A 16272-nucleotide genomic window follows, 5' to 3' on the forward strand; every position below is an offset into this window, starting at 1 on the left:
GCAATTTAACCACAACTGATGTTAAATTCCCCACTGGATCCTTCCTCCATCCTTTTCTCCTATTGTGCACTCTCCTCTCCTATCGGATTCTTCCTTCTCCAGCCTCTGACCTTTCCCACCCACCCGACCTCACCTATCACCTTCCAGCGAGCCTCTTTCCCACACCCCCACATTTTTTTTATTCAGGCATTGCCCTACCTTCTCATTCCCGAAGAAGGGTCTTGGCCTGAAATGTTGACTGTTTACTCTTTTCCACAGGTGCTGCCTGACCTCCTGAGTTCCTCCAGCATTTTGTATGCACAGCTTAGGCAGGAATGGAGTTGGACTGAAGGGCTTGTTTTCATACTGTGTGACTTACTAAATTTTGCAGCTACGAATAATACTGATGCTGGTGCTTGAGTTCAAATTCTGAGTTTGTCCAGTGTTGTATGATTTGGAGGTAGAATAAAGTGTCCAGCTAAGGTTTATGAAATGCCTGAATAGGATGAATGCATCTCAATTCCTCTGATTGCCATTATATTGCAGGCATTGCAGTACCTGCCCATGTCCCATCAGATTGAGGTTACACCTGAGAAGCTTTCCGATATCCTGGCAGATGATGAGGATAAAATCAGCATCGCTACGCACCTTTCCTCTTTCCGTGTGCCCACGCGGCCTGGTACGGCCTTTTCCAGTGTCTCCGGATCAGCTGGTATGAAACTAGATGTGACCGGTGCTTCAGAATGATACTCAGCAGTCATGTTTGTAGAGTGAATATACAATAAAAATCATTGTAGAATTGTAACGTTATAATGAATGGGGGAACAAGACATCCTCTGTATGTATTTGATTGGGAGATGTTTAATGTACAGGAAACAATGATGAAAGCATTGTACTAAATTGATTTTAGTTTTCCTGATACAAACCATCTCATCCAGAATGATGTAACTGTAGAAACTTTGCGGGCTGTTGTTTTATCCTGTTTCTACGCTACGCACTCTGCACTGTGACTACAACGCGATCAATGAAATGTGTTGAGCTCTGTAATTTGGTGGCTTTAAGGAAACAATTTAGCGTCATTTCATGGTGGTTGTGAACTATTTCCAGTGAGAGGACTTTGTAGTGTGAGGTGGAGTGTCATCTTGGAGCTGTAATAAAAACACCTGCCTTTCCTGTCAGGAAAATCTGCTCTCCTGTCGTCAGCTGGAGCCCATGCAATCTCAACCTTCAGGAGCACTCCTGTCATGGACTTTGAAGGTACAGATGGGCAGAATTAATTTTCAATTGTGTTGCTAACGTTTAAGTCTGTTGTGTTGCAGTGTCTTTCTTAACAACTTTCTATTGACACAAGCAATATTTATAATTAATTTTCAGTTGCTTTCAAACTTGTTACTCCACCACTATTTGTATGCTGGTGTAAAGGGTCAGGGATCACACAGCCAAGGCAGAGATGTTAAAATGTACCATGTTTTTAAAAAAGAAACACAGCTACATTTAAACATTCCAACTAAGCTGACCCAGTTAGGCTATCCAGGACTTCAGAACCAGAATCAAAATAAGGTTTAATATCACTGGCATACATCGTGAAATTTGTTAACTTTATGGCAGCAGTACAATAAATATAGTGTATGTGAGTGTATGTATAATATATATGTTTAAAATAAGTGGTGCAAAAAACAGAAATAAGAAAGTAGTGAGGTGGTGTTCATGGGTTCAATGTCCATTTAGAAATCAGATGACGGAGGGGAAGAAGCTGTTCCTAAATTGTTGAGTGTGTGCCTTCAGGCTTCTGTATCTCCTTCCCAATGGTAACGATGAGAAGAAGGCATGTCCTGAGTGCTGGGGATCCTTAACGATGGATGCCTCCTCCCTAAGGCACTGTTCCTTGAAGGTGTCCTGGATACTATGGAGAATAGTACCCATGATGGAGCTTTGCCCATAAATTGGATGTCCTGTAGATGCAGAATGACCTCTGCACTGCAGAAGTGTTCCTTAAGGTGGGGTGTGGTCTGAGTGACTAGATTCTATCAAAGGCTTGACAACAGTCTTTAAGTGATAGTCACCCCTTAAGTAAAGAATAAGGTCAGTCTTTGTAACAAAGCTAACGTTTGGATGTGAACCACAGGCAAAGTCTCTACAGAGAGAATATATCTAAACTGCTGCGATGGCTCCTGTTTTGTTGCAGGTGTTTTTAATGCTGAAGTTAACCATTGTCTCCCTGTACACATGCTGAAGATTGAGGAGTTTAAACATCAGCTTCAGTACCTTGTGTGTCACTTCGGCATCGAATATGATGTGGATGATATCAGAAGCACTGCCAATGAGATGGAACTGTTCACACTGGTAATTATGTCCTTCTACTTCAGTCCCAATTTTACATCTCCCCTTCCCTGGGCTTTGGGATTTGTGGGAAATTGCAGGAATGCATGGACAGCTTGACAGAAAGGGGATTTAATGGGAGGGGGTGCAGATCAGGAAGAAAATGAGTGGCGGCCAACTTCTATGAAAGTAAAGGAGACAAGTAAAGAATTGTGAGGGAGGTGAGATAAAACGTCAAAGTCGAGTTTGTCATGGGCACAGGTAACATATCAAAAACTTGCTCTTCATTGTTACTTTCAATAGCATCACAGGCACCGAGCAACCTAGAAGCAGCGTTCACAAAAAAACGTAAAAGAAACATAAATTCTACTCAAGACTCAAAGTGCAGAGCGCGGATATTGCACAGTAATGAGAACAAACCTGTTCTTTATCAGTGGCTTCATCCTGCCTATTAGATATTAACTTTTGGGTTTCCATGCTTCTGCATTCAAAGAAAGAAATCAGTCCGCTGCCTCCAGTGATGCATTACTTGGCCGCACTTTATGAATTGAATTAAATTGACTTTATTTCTTACATCCTTCACGTTAATGAGGAGTAAAAATCTTTCTGTTATGTCTCCGTCTAAGTGTGCAATTTATAGTAATTTGTAATAAGTAGTACGTACAACAGGACAGTCAGTATAGCATAGAAATACAATTATATCCGCATGAATTAATCAGCCTGATGGCCTGGTGGACGATACAAGAGAATTTGTACTAATTGCCCAAAGCTGCTATTTCAAACTCACTGGCGAATTCTGTACCAGGTGCAAGGATGTGTAATAGGTATTCTCCTGTTTACGTTCATGGAAGGGAACAGTGCAAGAATTTTTGGTAACTGTTAGAGAACTTTCAGTTGAGCTTTTCATTAAAAAAAAATATAAATCAAATCTTCTCATGGAATTTTAAAATCTTAAATAGTCTTTAAATTCAGGTTTTTAAAAAATTATTCAGTGAATTGAGGAGCTAAAAGTTGTTTGAAAGAAATACTTGAATATTCTTTAATCAAGGAGTTATGTAAACAGAGATACAATGTGCTAACCTGCTCACAGAAGCTCACGTTGTCTTCTGCTGCAGCCACTTGATTCCTGACTCCACTACAGCGGTGGTCCAAGCTTAGACAAGAGAGCGCTCCATGCTTGGGCCTCAGCTGTAATGAGGATAGGAGTTGAGGGACTTTGGGATCGTACCTAACAAAAAGAAGATGGTTGTGGCAGTTGGAGGTCAGTGTAACCCCTTTTATTTTGGCACAGTGCAGGCAGAGTACATTAGGTCCTCAAGTACTTCAAACCGGTTGCATGCCAATGTTACTATGGCCATGAGGGATTTCAATATGCAGGTAGATTGGGAAAATCAGGTTGGTGCTGGATCCCAAGAAGGCTAATTTCTAGAATGTCTTCGAGATGGCTTTTGAGAGCAGCTTGAGCCCACTAGGGGATTGTGAATTGGGTGTTGTGCAATGAACTGGAATAAACTAGAGAGCCTAAGGTAAAGAAACACTTTCAGTGATCATGAAATGATAGAATTCACCCCTCAGTTTGAGAAGGAGAAGATAGTCAGATGTATCAGTATCACAAGGGAATTATGGAGGCATGAGAGAGGAGCTGGCCAAAATAGATTGGAAGGAACACTAGCAGGTATGACGGTAGAGCACTAATGGCTGGAATTTCTGGGAGCAATACATAAGATGCAGGATATATACATACCAAAGAAGAAGTATTCTAAGGACAGGATGATGCAACTGTGGCTGACAAGGGAAGTTAAAGATACTGTAAAAGCAAAAGAGAGGGCATATAATAGAGTAAAAATTACCATAGTGAGAATTTAGAGGATTGGGAAGCTTTTAAAAACCAACAGAGGCAACTAAAAAGAAGTCATAAAGAAAGAAAAGATGGAATACGAAGGTCAGCTAGCCAGTAATATTAAAGAGAATATCAGAAGTTTCTTCAGATATACAAAGTGTGAAATAGAGGCAAGAATAGATATCAAACCGCTGGAAAATGATGCCCGAGAGGTAGTAATGGGGGACAAGGAAATGACAGATGAATTGAGTTAAGTATTTTGCTTCAGTCTTCACTGTGGAAGACACAGGCAATATGCTGGACGTTCGATAGTGTCAAGGGGCAGAAGTGTGTAAAATTGCCATTACTAGGAAGAAGGTTCCTGGGAAACTGAAGGGTCACCTGGACCTGATGTTATACTCCAGACTGTGGAAGCATTAGTAATGATCTATCCAGAATCAATTGATTCTGGGATGGCGCTGTAGGACTGGAAAATTGCAAGTGTACAAAATAGCTACAAGAGATGGTTAGTAACTAGAAATCTTGTGGGGAGTAACTCACCTCCTAACTGCCGGAACGCGTGCTGTTTCAACTACTTCCACCCAGGAAGTTCATCACCATTACAACATAGCAGCCTGCTTGATGGGCACCCTGCCCGCAAGCATTCGATGACTCCAAACGACAACAACACACAGAAGTAGTTTGTACTATCTGCAGGATGCACTGGAGCTACTCCCCAATATTCCTAAGACCGCTCCTTCCAAACCAATAACCTTTGCCATCTAGAAGAATGGGAGCAGGAAAGCAGGGAACCACCACTACCTGGAAGTTGCCCCCCACCCCCCCCCCCCCCAAGCTGTACCCCATCCTGACGGTTGTTCATTGTCACTGGGTTAGAATACTGGAACTCCTTCCCATACAGCCCACACCTCAAGGACTGCAACTGTACAAGACATCAGCTTGCCACCACCTTCTCAAGGGCAACTTAAAAATGGGAAATTAAATGCTGGTTCAGACTTTGAAGCCCACATCTCTTGAATAAATAAAATAAACTTAAGAGAAACAGATCCTTTGGCCCATTGAGTTCACAGTAACTGTCAACTTCTTGTTTACACAAATCCTCCATTTTCTATTTTAATTTTTAATGTTTTTAATCCTTTTCAAGGTTTTTGAAGATTTCTGTATGTTTCTGAATATCTTAGAAACTCGGCCCGAAACATCAACTGTACTTTTTTCCCATAGATGCTGCCTGGTCTGCTGAGTTCCTCCAGCATTTTGTGTTTCACAGTTTTAGTTTAGAAGTGTGACTGAAGTGACTCTTCAATAATTTTAGTCATTTCATGATGGAGTTAGTTGAGACTTTCCTAGTTGATGTTTCTTCTAACTTGGGCAAGCTTACTACAGAGAAACCGCCCAAAATTTTCCTGCTGGGAGGATTGTGAAAAATGAAGTAGTACGTTTTTTTTGTCAAGGTGTGCAATGAGCATAGTCCACCCACCAATGTGACCCTGTATCTCTTGAAAGTACGTGTTCAGCTAGTCTACAATCTTAATCATTTGGAGATCTGTAAATTTAGGAACTGAAAATAGATGGTAAGAAGTAGTAGTAAATTTGAGCACAAGAGATTATGCAGAAGCTGGAAATCTAAAGAAACACACACAAGGTGCTGGAGGAACTCAGGAGGTTAGGCAGTATCTATGGAGAGGAATAAATAGTCAATGTTTCCAGCTGAGGCCCTTCATCAGTGATAAAATTTGTACAAGATGTATTTAAGATTATAGAATACTGTGTACAGCTTTGGGTCTCCAGTAGAAAGGAGAACCTTTCAACAGAAGGACCTCCTGCAAAGTTTAAATTCCAAGTATTGGTTCCTTGCTGATGGATACAGGTTTCTCGGCAGAATTATTACCAAAATGAAACATTTTCTGTTTGGAAATATTCTCTCTGCTTTACAATGGATGGACTCTTTGATATTTCAGCTGCCTTTAATCTTCACTATGTTAGGTGATTCGAAAATTCAGAAGCATTTTTAGCAAAGAGGAAACCATGACGACCTTCCCAGCATACGATGCTTTTGAGCCCGGACTCGAACACTGGGGAACGAGAGGCCCAAGTATGACTCTGAAGAAAGAAGCAAATTGGATCCCCTTTTTAAAGGTATGGCAAACTGTGGAGTACAATGATGTAGTGGTTATGTTTCTGGATGAGTAGTTAAATCCCACCAAAGAAGCTCACAAATTTGAATGGTTTAAGTATTTTCAAATTTGAAAGCTTGTGCGCTTTAGCAAATCTTTTGAACTTTTCTATTGTCTCTTAGTAAAAGAAACTGGGGCTAAAATTTGCTCTTCTATTTTGTAATGTCATTAAAATGATGGTTTGGCTCACCCAAACACAATCGTTGCAATCTTCAATTGTGGAGTTAGCCGAACAATTTGTCAGACCTTCGTGTGTAATTCCACATTGCAGTTGACAGCTGGGATAATTTTTTTTTTTGCACCAATTTATTGTATCCTGTGATTGAAAGCTAATTACTGAAAAGAGAAGCATATCCCACCATTGGGGAGAGGGTTACAGAGTACAGTGTGGCTACGTGCAACATGCTGAAGGAATTGACTGGATTGAACAGCATCTGTGGGTATGAGGGGGAGGGAAGTCCTGTATTGGGACTACGGTGCACCTGTTGTTCATCAACTTGACCATTAGCTCACTTGCAGTGGTGTTGACATTTTTTAACCTTTAAAGCAGTTTAAGATTGAAAAGGAGAACCAAAGGAGATTTGGTTTGTCACCTAAAACCCTGGAAAACCTTCTGCAGATATACTGTGGAGAGCATTCTGACTGGCTGTATCACCAGCTTGTATAGGGATGGGGGATGGTGGTGGGGCTACTGAACAGGATCGAAGTAGGCTGCAGGAAGTTTTTAAAATTAGTCAGCCTCCATCAAGGGTACTAGCCTCCGTGGTATCCAAGACATCTTCAAAGAGTGGGGCCTCAGATAGGCGGTGTCCATGATTAAGGATCCCCACCACCCAGGGCATATGCCCTCTTTTCATTGTTACCATCAGGAAGGAGGTAGAGAAATCTAAAGTCTCACACTTAGCAATTCAGGAGCAATTTCTTCCCCTCTCCTATCTCCTACCCTCACTACTTTTTAAAAAAAATTATGTTTTTGTACTACTTATTTTAATTTAACTATTTAATATACATATATACTTATATGATTCAGTTTATTTTTCTATATCATGAATGACAGGTTTGGAGAGTTCATGCTGTGTCCTCTTTCACTCTCGCTAAAGTATCGCTGACGATCAGAACTGTTTAAAATGAGTTGGGATTTATTTTAAATTAGTTTAGAAGTGAAAAACAAAAAAAAATAATGGATAAATCTATTTAAAGCCCATTACTAATTTGAAAAAGAGAAATAAAGAAGCTCCATTGTACATTATAGGAAGCCCCAGGCAGATAGATCAGAGATTAGGGGTGGGATGGGAAATTAAAGTGATAAGTAATGGAAACTCAGGGTCACTCCTGTACGCTGTATAACACTGTTATAATGCTAACATGGACAACAGCACCTTATCTCTGTCTGGCCACAATGTAGCTTTCTGGACTCAATGTCAAATTCTCTTTAGATAACTTACTTTTACTTTCTGAATCAGAACAGGTTATTTCCAACCATCATCATTTTGGAATTTTTTTCTACTAATATAGTCAGGCCTGCTACACGTGTCCCACTGCTTAGGTATTAACAGTACAATACGCCAGCAGAGAAGTACGATTTTATTTAGAGTAAATGATACATATGCTCATTTAATCTCACCCTAAGAAATATTCCCTTTGTTCCACCTACTTCCTCCCCAACCTTTCTTAGTGATGGTAATTATCTTGTTTTCTCTCTCTCCCATTTTTGATGATGCATCTAGATCAAGTGTTCCCAACCTTTTTTGTCCCATTAACCCCTACCATTAACCGAGAGGTCAATGGACCCCAGGTTGGGAATCCCTGGTCCAGGACCTGAAACACAGTTCATCTTTCCACAGATCCTGGCTGACCCGCTCAGCTTCTCCAGCACTCTCAGTTCTTGCCTCAGAATTTCAGCACTTAAAATATCAAGTTTTTAAAAAGCAACTTTTTTAAAAAAACTATTTTCACAACTGTGACAGATCAGAGGCCAGGGGTCAGCAAGCAACCCTTCAGTTCAAGAAATTGTGGAGCTTCTCTGAACTCTCTGGTGAGGAGTTTTGAAGTTTCCATGCTAAAGTACCCGGATAAAAATGCTTGGTACAGATTGGTGCACACGCTGCTGATAGCCGACAGATTTGTTGCCTAACCATCCAGCCCAGCATAATGTTACTAGCATGTGGAAACAAAATACAGTTCCAATAGTAATTCTGATAATGTGATGTTTAAATGTGTGCAGGTATGTACTGCATTCAGTGTCTGATACAACTTTGCCTTCTTCCTTGGCAAGAGGGCAAGGTGCCTGATTGTGAATGTTTTTTTAACGGCAGCCAACAGCTGAGTCAAAAATTGGATGAAATGGGTTATTTTTGTGACCTTTCTCTTTACCTTTCCACAAGTTGTCCTTCCAGTCCACAGATCACATGCTCTACTTCCGCATGGAGCTTGTGGCCTAGGCCATTCTAGCCTGGGAGTGCATGATCTTGGAAGCTAACCTGATTAGTACTGAGATGGGAGACTACCTAGGAATACCAAGTGTTGTAGATGGCGCAGTGATACGATTGGTAGAGCAGCTGACTCAAAGCTTCAGTGACTTGAGTTCAATTCCTTCCCGTGGTGCTAAGTGGAATTTGCACATTCTCCCTGTGCCCCTGTGGTTTGCCTTTCACATTCCAAAGACAGGTTAAAATTGCTCCTCGTGTGCAGTTGAGTGTTAGATTTGAGGGGGAAATGATGGGGATGCAAGAAAACTAAAGAAAATTTAAAGTAAATGGGTACTTGCCAGCTATGCAGACTCTTTGGGCATCAGGGCCTTTGTGTGAGACTATATTCTGTTCAGTATTTCCATTAGCACTGATAATCCAAGAGCAAGATGTGTTTGCACCATTCTGAGCATTGCTTTTGTGCACCTGTCTTAGATTAAACAGACTTGTAGCAGTTCTTCTGTCGGCCTCATTAAGTGCAAGAGAAGTAGAATATAAAAGCGAGGATATAATGTTGAGATTTTATAAGGCACTGGTGAGGTCTCACTTGGAGTATTGTGAGCATTTCTGGGCCCTATAGGGATGTGCTGAAACCGGAGGGGTTCACAGAAATTGTTCCAGGATTGAATGGCTTGTCACATGAAGATTGAGGGATGACCTCTTTAAAACCTATCGAATGGTGAAAGGCCTTGATAGAGTGGATGTGGAGAGGATGCTTCCTATGGTGGGAGAGTCTAAAGACCAGAGGACGCAGTCTCAGAATTGAGGGGCGTCCTTTTGAACAGAGATGACGAGGAGTTTCTTTAGCTAGAGAGTGACGAATCTGTGGAATTCTTTGTCACAGGAGCTGTGGAGGCCAAGTCTTTACATATACTTACGACAGAGGTTTATAGATTCTTGATTGGTCAGGGCATGAAGGGATATGTAGAGAAGGCAGGAGTTTGGGGTTGAGAGGAAAATTGGATCAGCCATAATGAATTGGTGGAGCCGACACAATGGGCCAAATCTTCTGGTCTTATGGAAATGCTTGTGTTTTGTTTATTAGATCAAACCAAAGCAAGATCCTTGGCAGCAAAAACTCCTGACCAAACTGAAGCAGCAGAGGTACCTGGATGAAATCCTGAGACTGCAGGCACAGTTCCTCCAGGTAAAATTCATTAGCACCAGATAACTTGCAGCAAGAGACTTGGGTCTTGGTGATGCCTATTAACGTAGAAAGTGTTTCTGGGGCTTGGTGGTAAACAAAACTCCCCAAGCTTAAAAGGGTGATAATATGATAGTGATGCAAATGATCACATACCACTTTCTCATTTTCTATAGCCAGTACCACTAGGATCATGTAGTTAAGATTTGTATAGATTACTAATAAAAAAAATCAAAACTAAGATCTATGACACAGGCCATTCAGCCCATCATATCTAAGCTGATTGAAAGAAAGCTATCAGTCTAATCCCATCTAATCCTGGAACGGTGTCAGTGATAGCTCTTCAAATGCCCATTCCAGCACCTTTTAAAGGTGATGCACCTCAGCTACCCTGTCAGGTCGTGGCCCTAATGCTTTCTGTGTGATGGCATTTTTCTTTATTTCTCTGTCAGTCTTCGACCAATTTCTTAAAATCTGGTCTCTTGACCCATCTGCTATGGGAAATAAGCCCTTCTCATTTGGACTGTCTAGGCACTTCATCATTTTGTATATCTCGGCCATCACTCTTCAGCCCCAACCGCGCCACGCCACGACCCCAGGAAGAAAAATCTTTCATTCTTCAGTCGTTTATGCTTTGTAGAGCGCATTCCCATCCTTCCTCTAATACGGTGACAGAAAATGTACGCAAAACTCAAGATTATCGGATTTGGAGTGAGTGACGATGAAGGAACGGTTAACCACATCTTAGCTGGGCTGATGTGCGATTTAGAGGGTGGAAAGGCTGGGCATAATCATGTGACCGAACATCTGCTGCTCTTGTCCATCTAAATGATGGTCATCTGGCCCACTCCTGATACCTCTATATTTTGTTTTCATTTAGCATCTCACTGCGGATTACTTTGGGTTTATATGGCTCTCTTTTTTCATCCCTAAGCAAAAGAGACAAAGCCTGGTACCTGTATCAGCTGTTTGATTTGATTTTAGTGCCACAATTCTGAATTATTTTTCAGTGGTACAGTGGAAATTGCTCTTGCCATTGGGCATCAGATGGGAAAATCAGCTTCAGTAACACAAACACAAGAAAACCTGTGGATTCTAGAAATCCAAAGTGCAACACACACACACATCGCCCCCCCCCCCCCCCAAGTAATTCACTGTTATCCCATATGCAAATTTCAGGTGGGAAAATACAATCCAAGATATTGCACTTGCATTTCTTGTCGAAATTACTTACTCCATATTGATTTGACACATCACATGTTTGCAAATTAGTCATATGTACCGCGAGGTTACAGGTCAGTAGCTTTTTGTTTGAATAGTTGAACTACTCTTTAAATGTATCTTTTTTTAAACTCAGCACTTGCTCACTGTTAACATTTCCAAAGGATTTGTGCAGAACTCAGACGTGTTGATCTTGTTTATGACCATTGTGAACATACGTTGTAGTCAAGAACCACCAGGTGTCAGAGAGAGAACGGCAGAGTTACAGTTAGTGACATTGTCCATCTGCCTCTCTCAAATCGTAAACAATATTAAGATGTACTTTCACTGTCACTTCTGGTTCTTTTGCCAATCACCTTAGATTTGTGACCCCTGGCTATTGATCCTTCAACCAATGGGAACAATTTCTCTTTATTTACCCTAATCAAAGCCTTCACAATTTTAAACATCATTACATCTCTTCTTGGCCATCTTCTCACTCTAAGGAGAACATCCACAGCTTCTCCAGCCTATCCACAGAGTCACAATTCTAGATGGCTGAAACTATTCTGTAAAATCTTCTCCCTACTCTCACCAGTGTCTTTTCATCCTCCTTAAATTGAAAGCAGGTGAATATGTTCAAAACTGGTGCAGATGTGTTTCCAAAAATCTTAACAGAGATTGATCACTCTGGGAGAGGACAAAATATTCTAGTGCAAAATTGTGGATGATACTATGAACAGGTAAGGAGATAAGATTAAGTTCTCCCCCTCTGCATTTGCCCATACAGAAAATCCCTTATAATTGGCGTTGATTTTCCTATTGCAGTCGACACTATTAAAGCTTGGTGTTCCGGAATTCAGAGTTCAATTCCGTCGCTGTTCTGTAAGGAGTACATCCCCATGGAATGCATGGATTTGCACCAGGTGCTCCGGTTTCTTCCCACAGTCCAAAGACCTACTGGATAGGTTAATTAGTCATTGTAACTTGCCCTGTGATTAGGTTAGAGTTAAGTGTCCTGTATTTGAGTTAGGGTTAATTGGATTTGTCGGGGTTGCTGGGGCAGCATGATTCAAAGGGCCCGAATGGCCGCCTCCATGCTGTATCGATAAGTAAATAAATACCTATTGGAGGCAATGGATTATAATTTTCTTCAATGGTAACAGGCTAATTTTATTTTGGAAGTTAGTATGACATCTGTGAATCCATAATCTCATTGTAAGCATATCAAAGTTCAACTGTATTTTAATAACATAATTTTAATTTTCACCTTGCCAGTGATTGGTTCAGGGCCAGACAAGTTGCCGTTTCCCTGGATTCAGCAAACAATAAATTAGTTTGTGACAGTATTGTGGCATGAACTAATCTAAATTCCTCTTGAGTTTAGAGCTATTTATTCCTCATTTTGAACTGGGCTGAAAACATAGGCTTGCTGTGGGGAGAATCCAAGTCTGGGTGATGCTAGTTCACATAGCATTGGCATTATACTATATTAATAAACTTGTCTCTCAGTATAACTTGTCCTTTGCATTTTGTGACCAATCCATCTTTTCCAAGTATTCTTTTCACTTGCCTTAAAAGGTTTTGGACTGCTTGCCCCTGATTTGATTAATTCTGTTATATTTTAATCAGCTAAGTTCAGGAGACAGAAATTATACAATTTCTCATGTGATGTCTTTCCTCTCCCTCTTTTTCTCCTTGCAGATTACCCCCACTTGAAGGGGATTTGTAGCCGAATTTGGTTTAGCACCTCGGGAGGTTCATAGTAAGAATATTCATCAGCATCCACTAGCAATGCAGACCAGAGAGTCTTTGGTTCTGTTAACCTAGAGCCCCCGCAAAAATCAATGAAATGGGATTTGAATCCATGTAATTCTGCCAGAGTCAAAAATGATATGCTAAGAGCCATAGCTGACTCCATAGCCCTTTGTGACAATTGCAAATGATAGGTGGAATGGATTCCTGCCATTTATCATATTTGCTTTATATTCTTTCTGGATTTGCTTGTTTGCTTCCTGGGTTTAATGTTGTGCAAATTTGGCCTCCGGTCTGTGTCTGGATTATGCTTTGTGGTGTTGTTAATAGGCTGTCAAATTTTGCTCTTATTATTGGACCTCCTACCTAGCTGCATTTTTTTTAAAAAAAAGGATTGACAAAGGTAATATGTGAGTGGGAATGGTGTTAGGATTGACCTGTCCTCTTAAAGGACAGGCATTGGAAAACTGGCTTTCTTGCACTTGATGATTTCTATGATTTTTTGATTAGCAGAATTATAAGAATCATTACATGACTCTCATAAAGGTCTGAGGTAACTTAATATGGATATGTGTCAGATAAAGTTAGAAAATGCAATTCTGATTGTTAAAGGTATGGTAGAGTTAGTATCAATAGAAAATGGGAAGATTGCAGATATAATTTAGGACTGTGCTACTATCTCGATTGTCTGGCCAGTGACTTTACTTGTCAACCAAGAACATGAGCATTGACCCAATTCTTCAAATCTGACTGCAAGATGAGTTTCTGCCTATATTTCCGTTGCATGTCACAGGCATCACCTCCCATCCCAACCTTATCCTCTGCTGAAACCTTCATCCATGCCGTTGTTTCCTTTGGGACTGACTATTTCCAAGCACGCATTGTTGTTTTCCCACATTTCTGTTCTGTAAAACTCGGATCATTACAGACACAGCTGGTTCTGCCCCAGCATGCACTATTCCATTCAGCCACTGCTCTTAACTGTAGGCCCGCAGTGACCCCCAGTCAGCAAAATCCACAGTTTTAAAATTCCAACCCCGTGGCTTTTTGATTCCCCCTTACCTACAATCTCCAAACCTGCAAACCTCCAAAACATCTGTTATTACCTTTGGCTTTCTGAGCATGGCTGAGTTTGCCTCTCCTTTTTGTAGATGTGCTTTAGTTAGTGGAGGTATCTCCTCAAAGCAGATCCTTCACCCTCCCTGTGCTCCATTAAAGTGCCAGTAGGGCCTACAGCACCATGTCATTATCACCTTGCGTGGCTTGGCAAAGTAATGTTCATGTCAACTGCCACAGGGTATATTACTATGCTAAACACACTAAGTGCGGTGTTATAAAGTGCTAGGCAAACTCTGTGTTCGCTCATTGTGAAAGTACAGACCAGATTCGGGTGTTCTAGAAAGCAGCCATGATCTCCAACACGGCACTTGGGCATCCTAGCAGCCATTCTGTTCCAATGTGAAAATGGCAGCACACCCCACCCTCAGCTATGGGTTTTTTTTTCTGATCGTTGTCATAGAGTCAAATACCATGGATCCCGATTCTTCAACTCACCGAGCCAGTGCCAGTCATCCAGCACCCATTTACTCTAATCCCATTTAGCTCCCGCATTCCCATCAGCTCCCCCTATAGGAAATTTCATGGCATTACAGGAAATATTCTGGTATGGATAGAAGAGCAGTGGCTGATTGGCAGGAAGCAAAAAGTGGGAATAAAGGGAGCCTTTTCTGGTTGGCTGCCAGTGACTAGTGGTGTTCCACAGGGGTCTGTGTTGGGACTGATTCTTTTTATGTTATATGTCATTGATTTGGGCGATGGAATTGGTGGCTTTGTTGCAAAGTTTGCAGATGATACAAAGATAGGTGGAAGGGCAGGTAATTTGGAGGAAATTGAGAGGCTGCAAGACTTAGACAGATTAGGAGAATAGGCAAAGAAGTGGCAGATGGAATACAGTGTTGGGAAGTGTATGGTCATGCACTTTGGTAGAAGAAATGAAAGGGTTGACTGTTTTCGAACTGGAGAGAAAATTCAGAAATCTGAGGTGCAGAAGGAGTCCTTGTGCAGAATTCCCTGAAGGTTAATTTGCAGGTTGAGAATGGTGATAGAGTGAATGTGGAGAGGATGTTTACTATGGTGGTTTCCCTAAGACCAGAGGACACAGCCTCAGAGTAGAGGAGCGTCCTTTTAGAACAGAACTGAGGAAGAATTTCTTTAGGCAGAGAGTGGTGAATCTGTGGAATTCATTGCCACAGGTAGCTGTGCAGGCCAAGTCCTTATGTATATTTAAGGCAGAGGTTGATAAATTCTTGATTAGTCAGGGCATGAAGGGATTTGAGAAGAAGGCAGGAGACTGAGGCTGAAAGGAAAAATGCTTCAGCCTTGATGAACACTGGAGGCAATTTACATTAACAGTTACCTTACCGATGTTAATTTTAACAGGGAGAAAATTCTTGGGCAGATGGTAAGCCTGATTAATTTTGAATTTCTGTGTGCTTGAGACTAGGTGTCTGACCCAGAGCGAGTGATGGATGTACTTCGACAGCATGCTGCGGCTGTACATGAGCCAAGCACTATACAGCCATTGGCTGTTACCTCACACCCCTCGGGTCAAAACACGAGTCACATCTGGAGCAAAATCTATGGAAATGCCGAGCTTTATCAGGTGAGTGTTTGAAGGAACTCCATACTTGCAACCCTCTGGGACGTCTTTAGTCTATTTCCATCCCATGGTTATTGGGTTTTAGGAATGTAGAGCAATTAGAGGTCCTTAACCACTCCTACCAACTGGTGGGTGTGTTCAAGGACATCTTCAATCTCTCATTGCTGCAGTCAGAGGTTTCCACCTACTTCAAAAGGCAACAATCATACCAGTGCCCCATAAGAGTAGGGTGAGCTGCCTCAATGACTATTGCCCAGTGGCACACACATCTACTATGCTTTAAGATTTTTTTTTATGGCCAGAAGGAATTTCTGCCTAAGCAAAGACCTGGACGGGAAGCAATTTGCCCGCCATCACAATAAGTCTATAGTGTATGTAATCTCACTGGTTTTCCACACAGCTTTGGATTACCTGGACAACAGCAACACCTATGTCAGCCTTCAACACAATCATATCCTCAGTTTTAATCAACAGCCTCTAATACCTGGGCCTCTGCAACCGGATCCTTGATTTCCTCACTGGCAGACCAGTCAATGTGGATCGGAAATAACTTTTCCTCCTTGCAGACAACCAACAGTGGTGCACCTCAAGGATGCATGCTTAGCCCACAGCTTTACTTTATGACTGTGTGACTAGGCACAGCTCAAACACTATCTATAAATTTGCGGATGACACAACACCTGTTGGCAGAATTTCAGATGGTGACGAGGAGGCAGGTAGGAGCGAGCTAGATC

At 41.5% G+C, this 16272-nt stretch overlaps 1 protein-coding gene across 1 annotated transcript in view; it reads left to right on the forward strand.

The window, feature by feature from the left end:
- Nucleotides 1–16272, forward strand: part of LOC140733071 (uncharacterized) — a 142662-nt gene that overhangs the window by 3188 nt on the left and 123202 nt on the right. The window contains exons 2-7 of the mRNA XM_073055889.1: nucleotides 526–691; nucleotides 1159–1236; nucleotides 2165–2322; nucleotides 6122–6274; nucleotides 9826–9927; nucleotides 15383–15541. Of these exons, the coding sequence (XP_072911990.1) occupies nucleotides 544–691; nucleotides 1159–1236; nucleotides 2165–2322; nucleotides 6122–6274; nucleotides 9826–9927; nucleotides 15383–15541 (798 nt within the window). The 5' untranslated portion in view covers nucleotides 526–543. The remainder of the gene's footprint in view (nucleotides 1–525; nucleotides 692–1158; nucleotides 1237–2164; nucleotides 2323–6121; nucleotides 6275–9825; nucleotides 9928–15382; nucleotides 15542–16272) is intronic.

This window comes from Hemitrygon akajei, chromosome 9 (assembly GCF_048418815.1).
Source record: "Hemitrygon akajei chromosome 9, sHemAka1.3, whole genome shotgun sequence".
Classification (NCBI taxonomy): Eukaryota; Metazoa; Chordata; class Chondrichthyes; order Myliobatiformes; family Dasyatidae; genus Hemitrygon; species Hemitrygon akajei.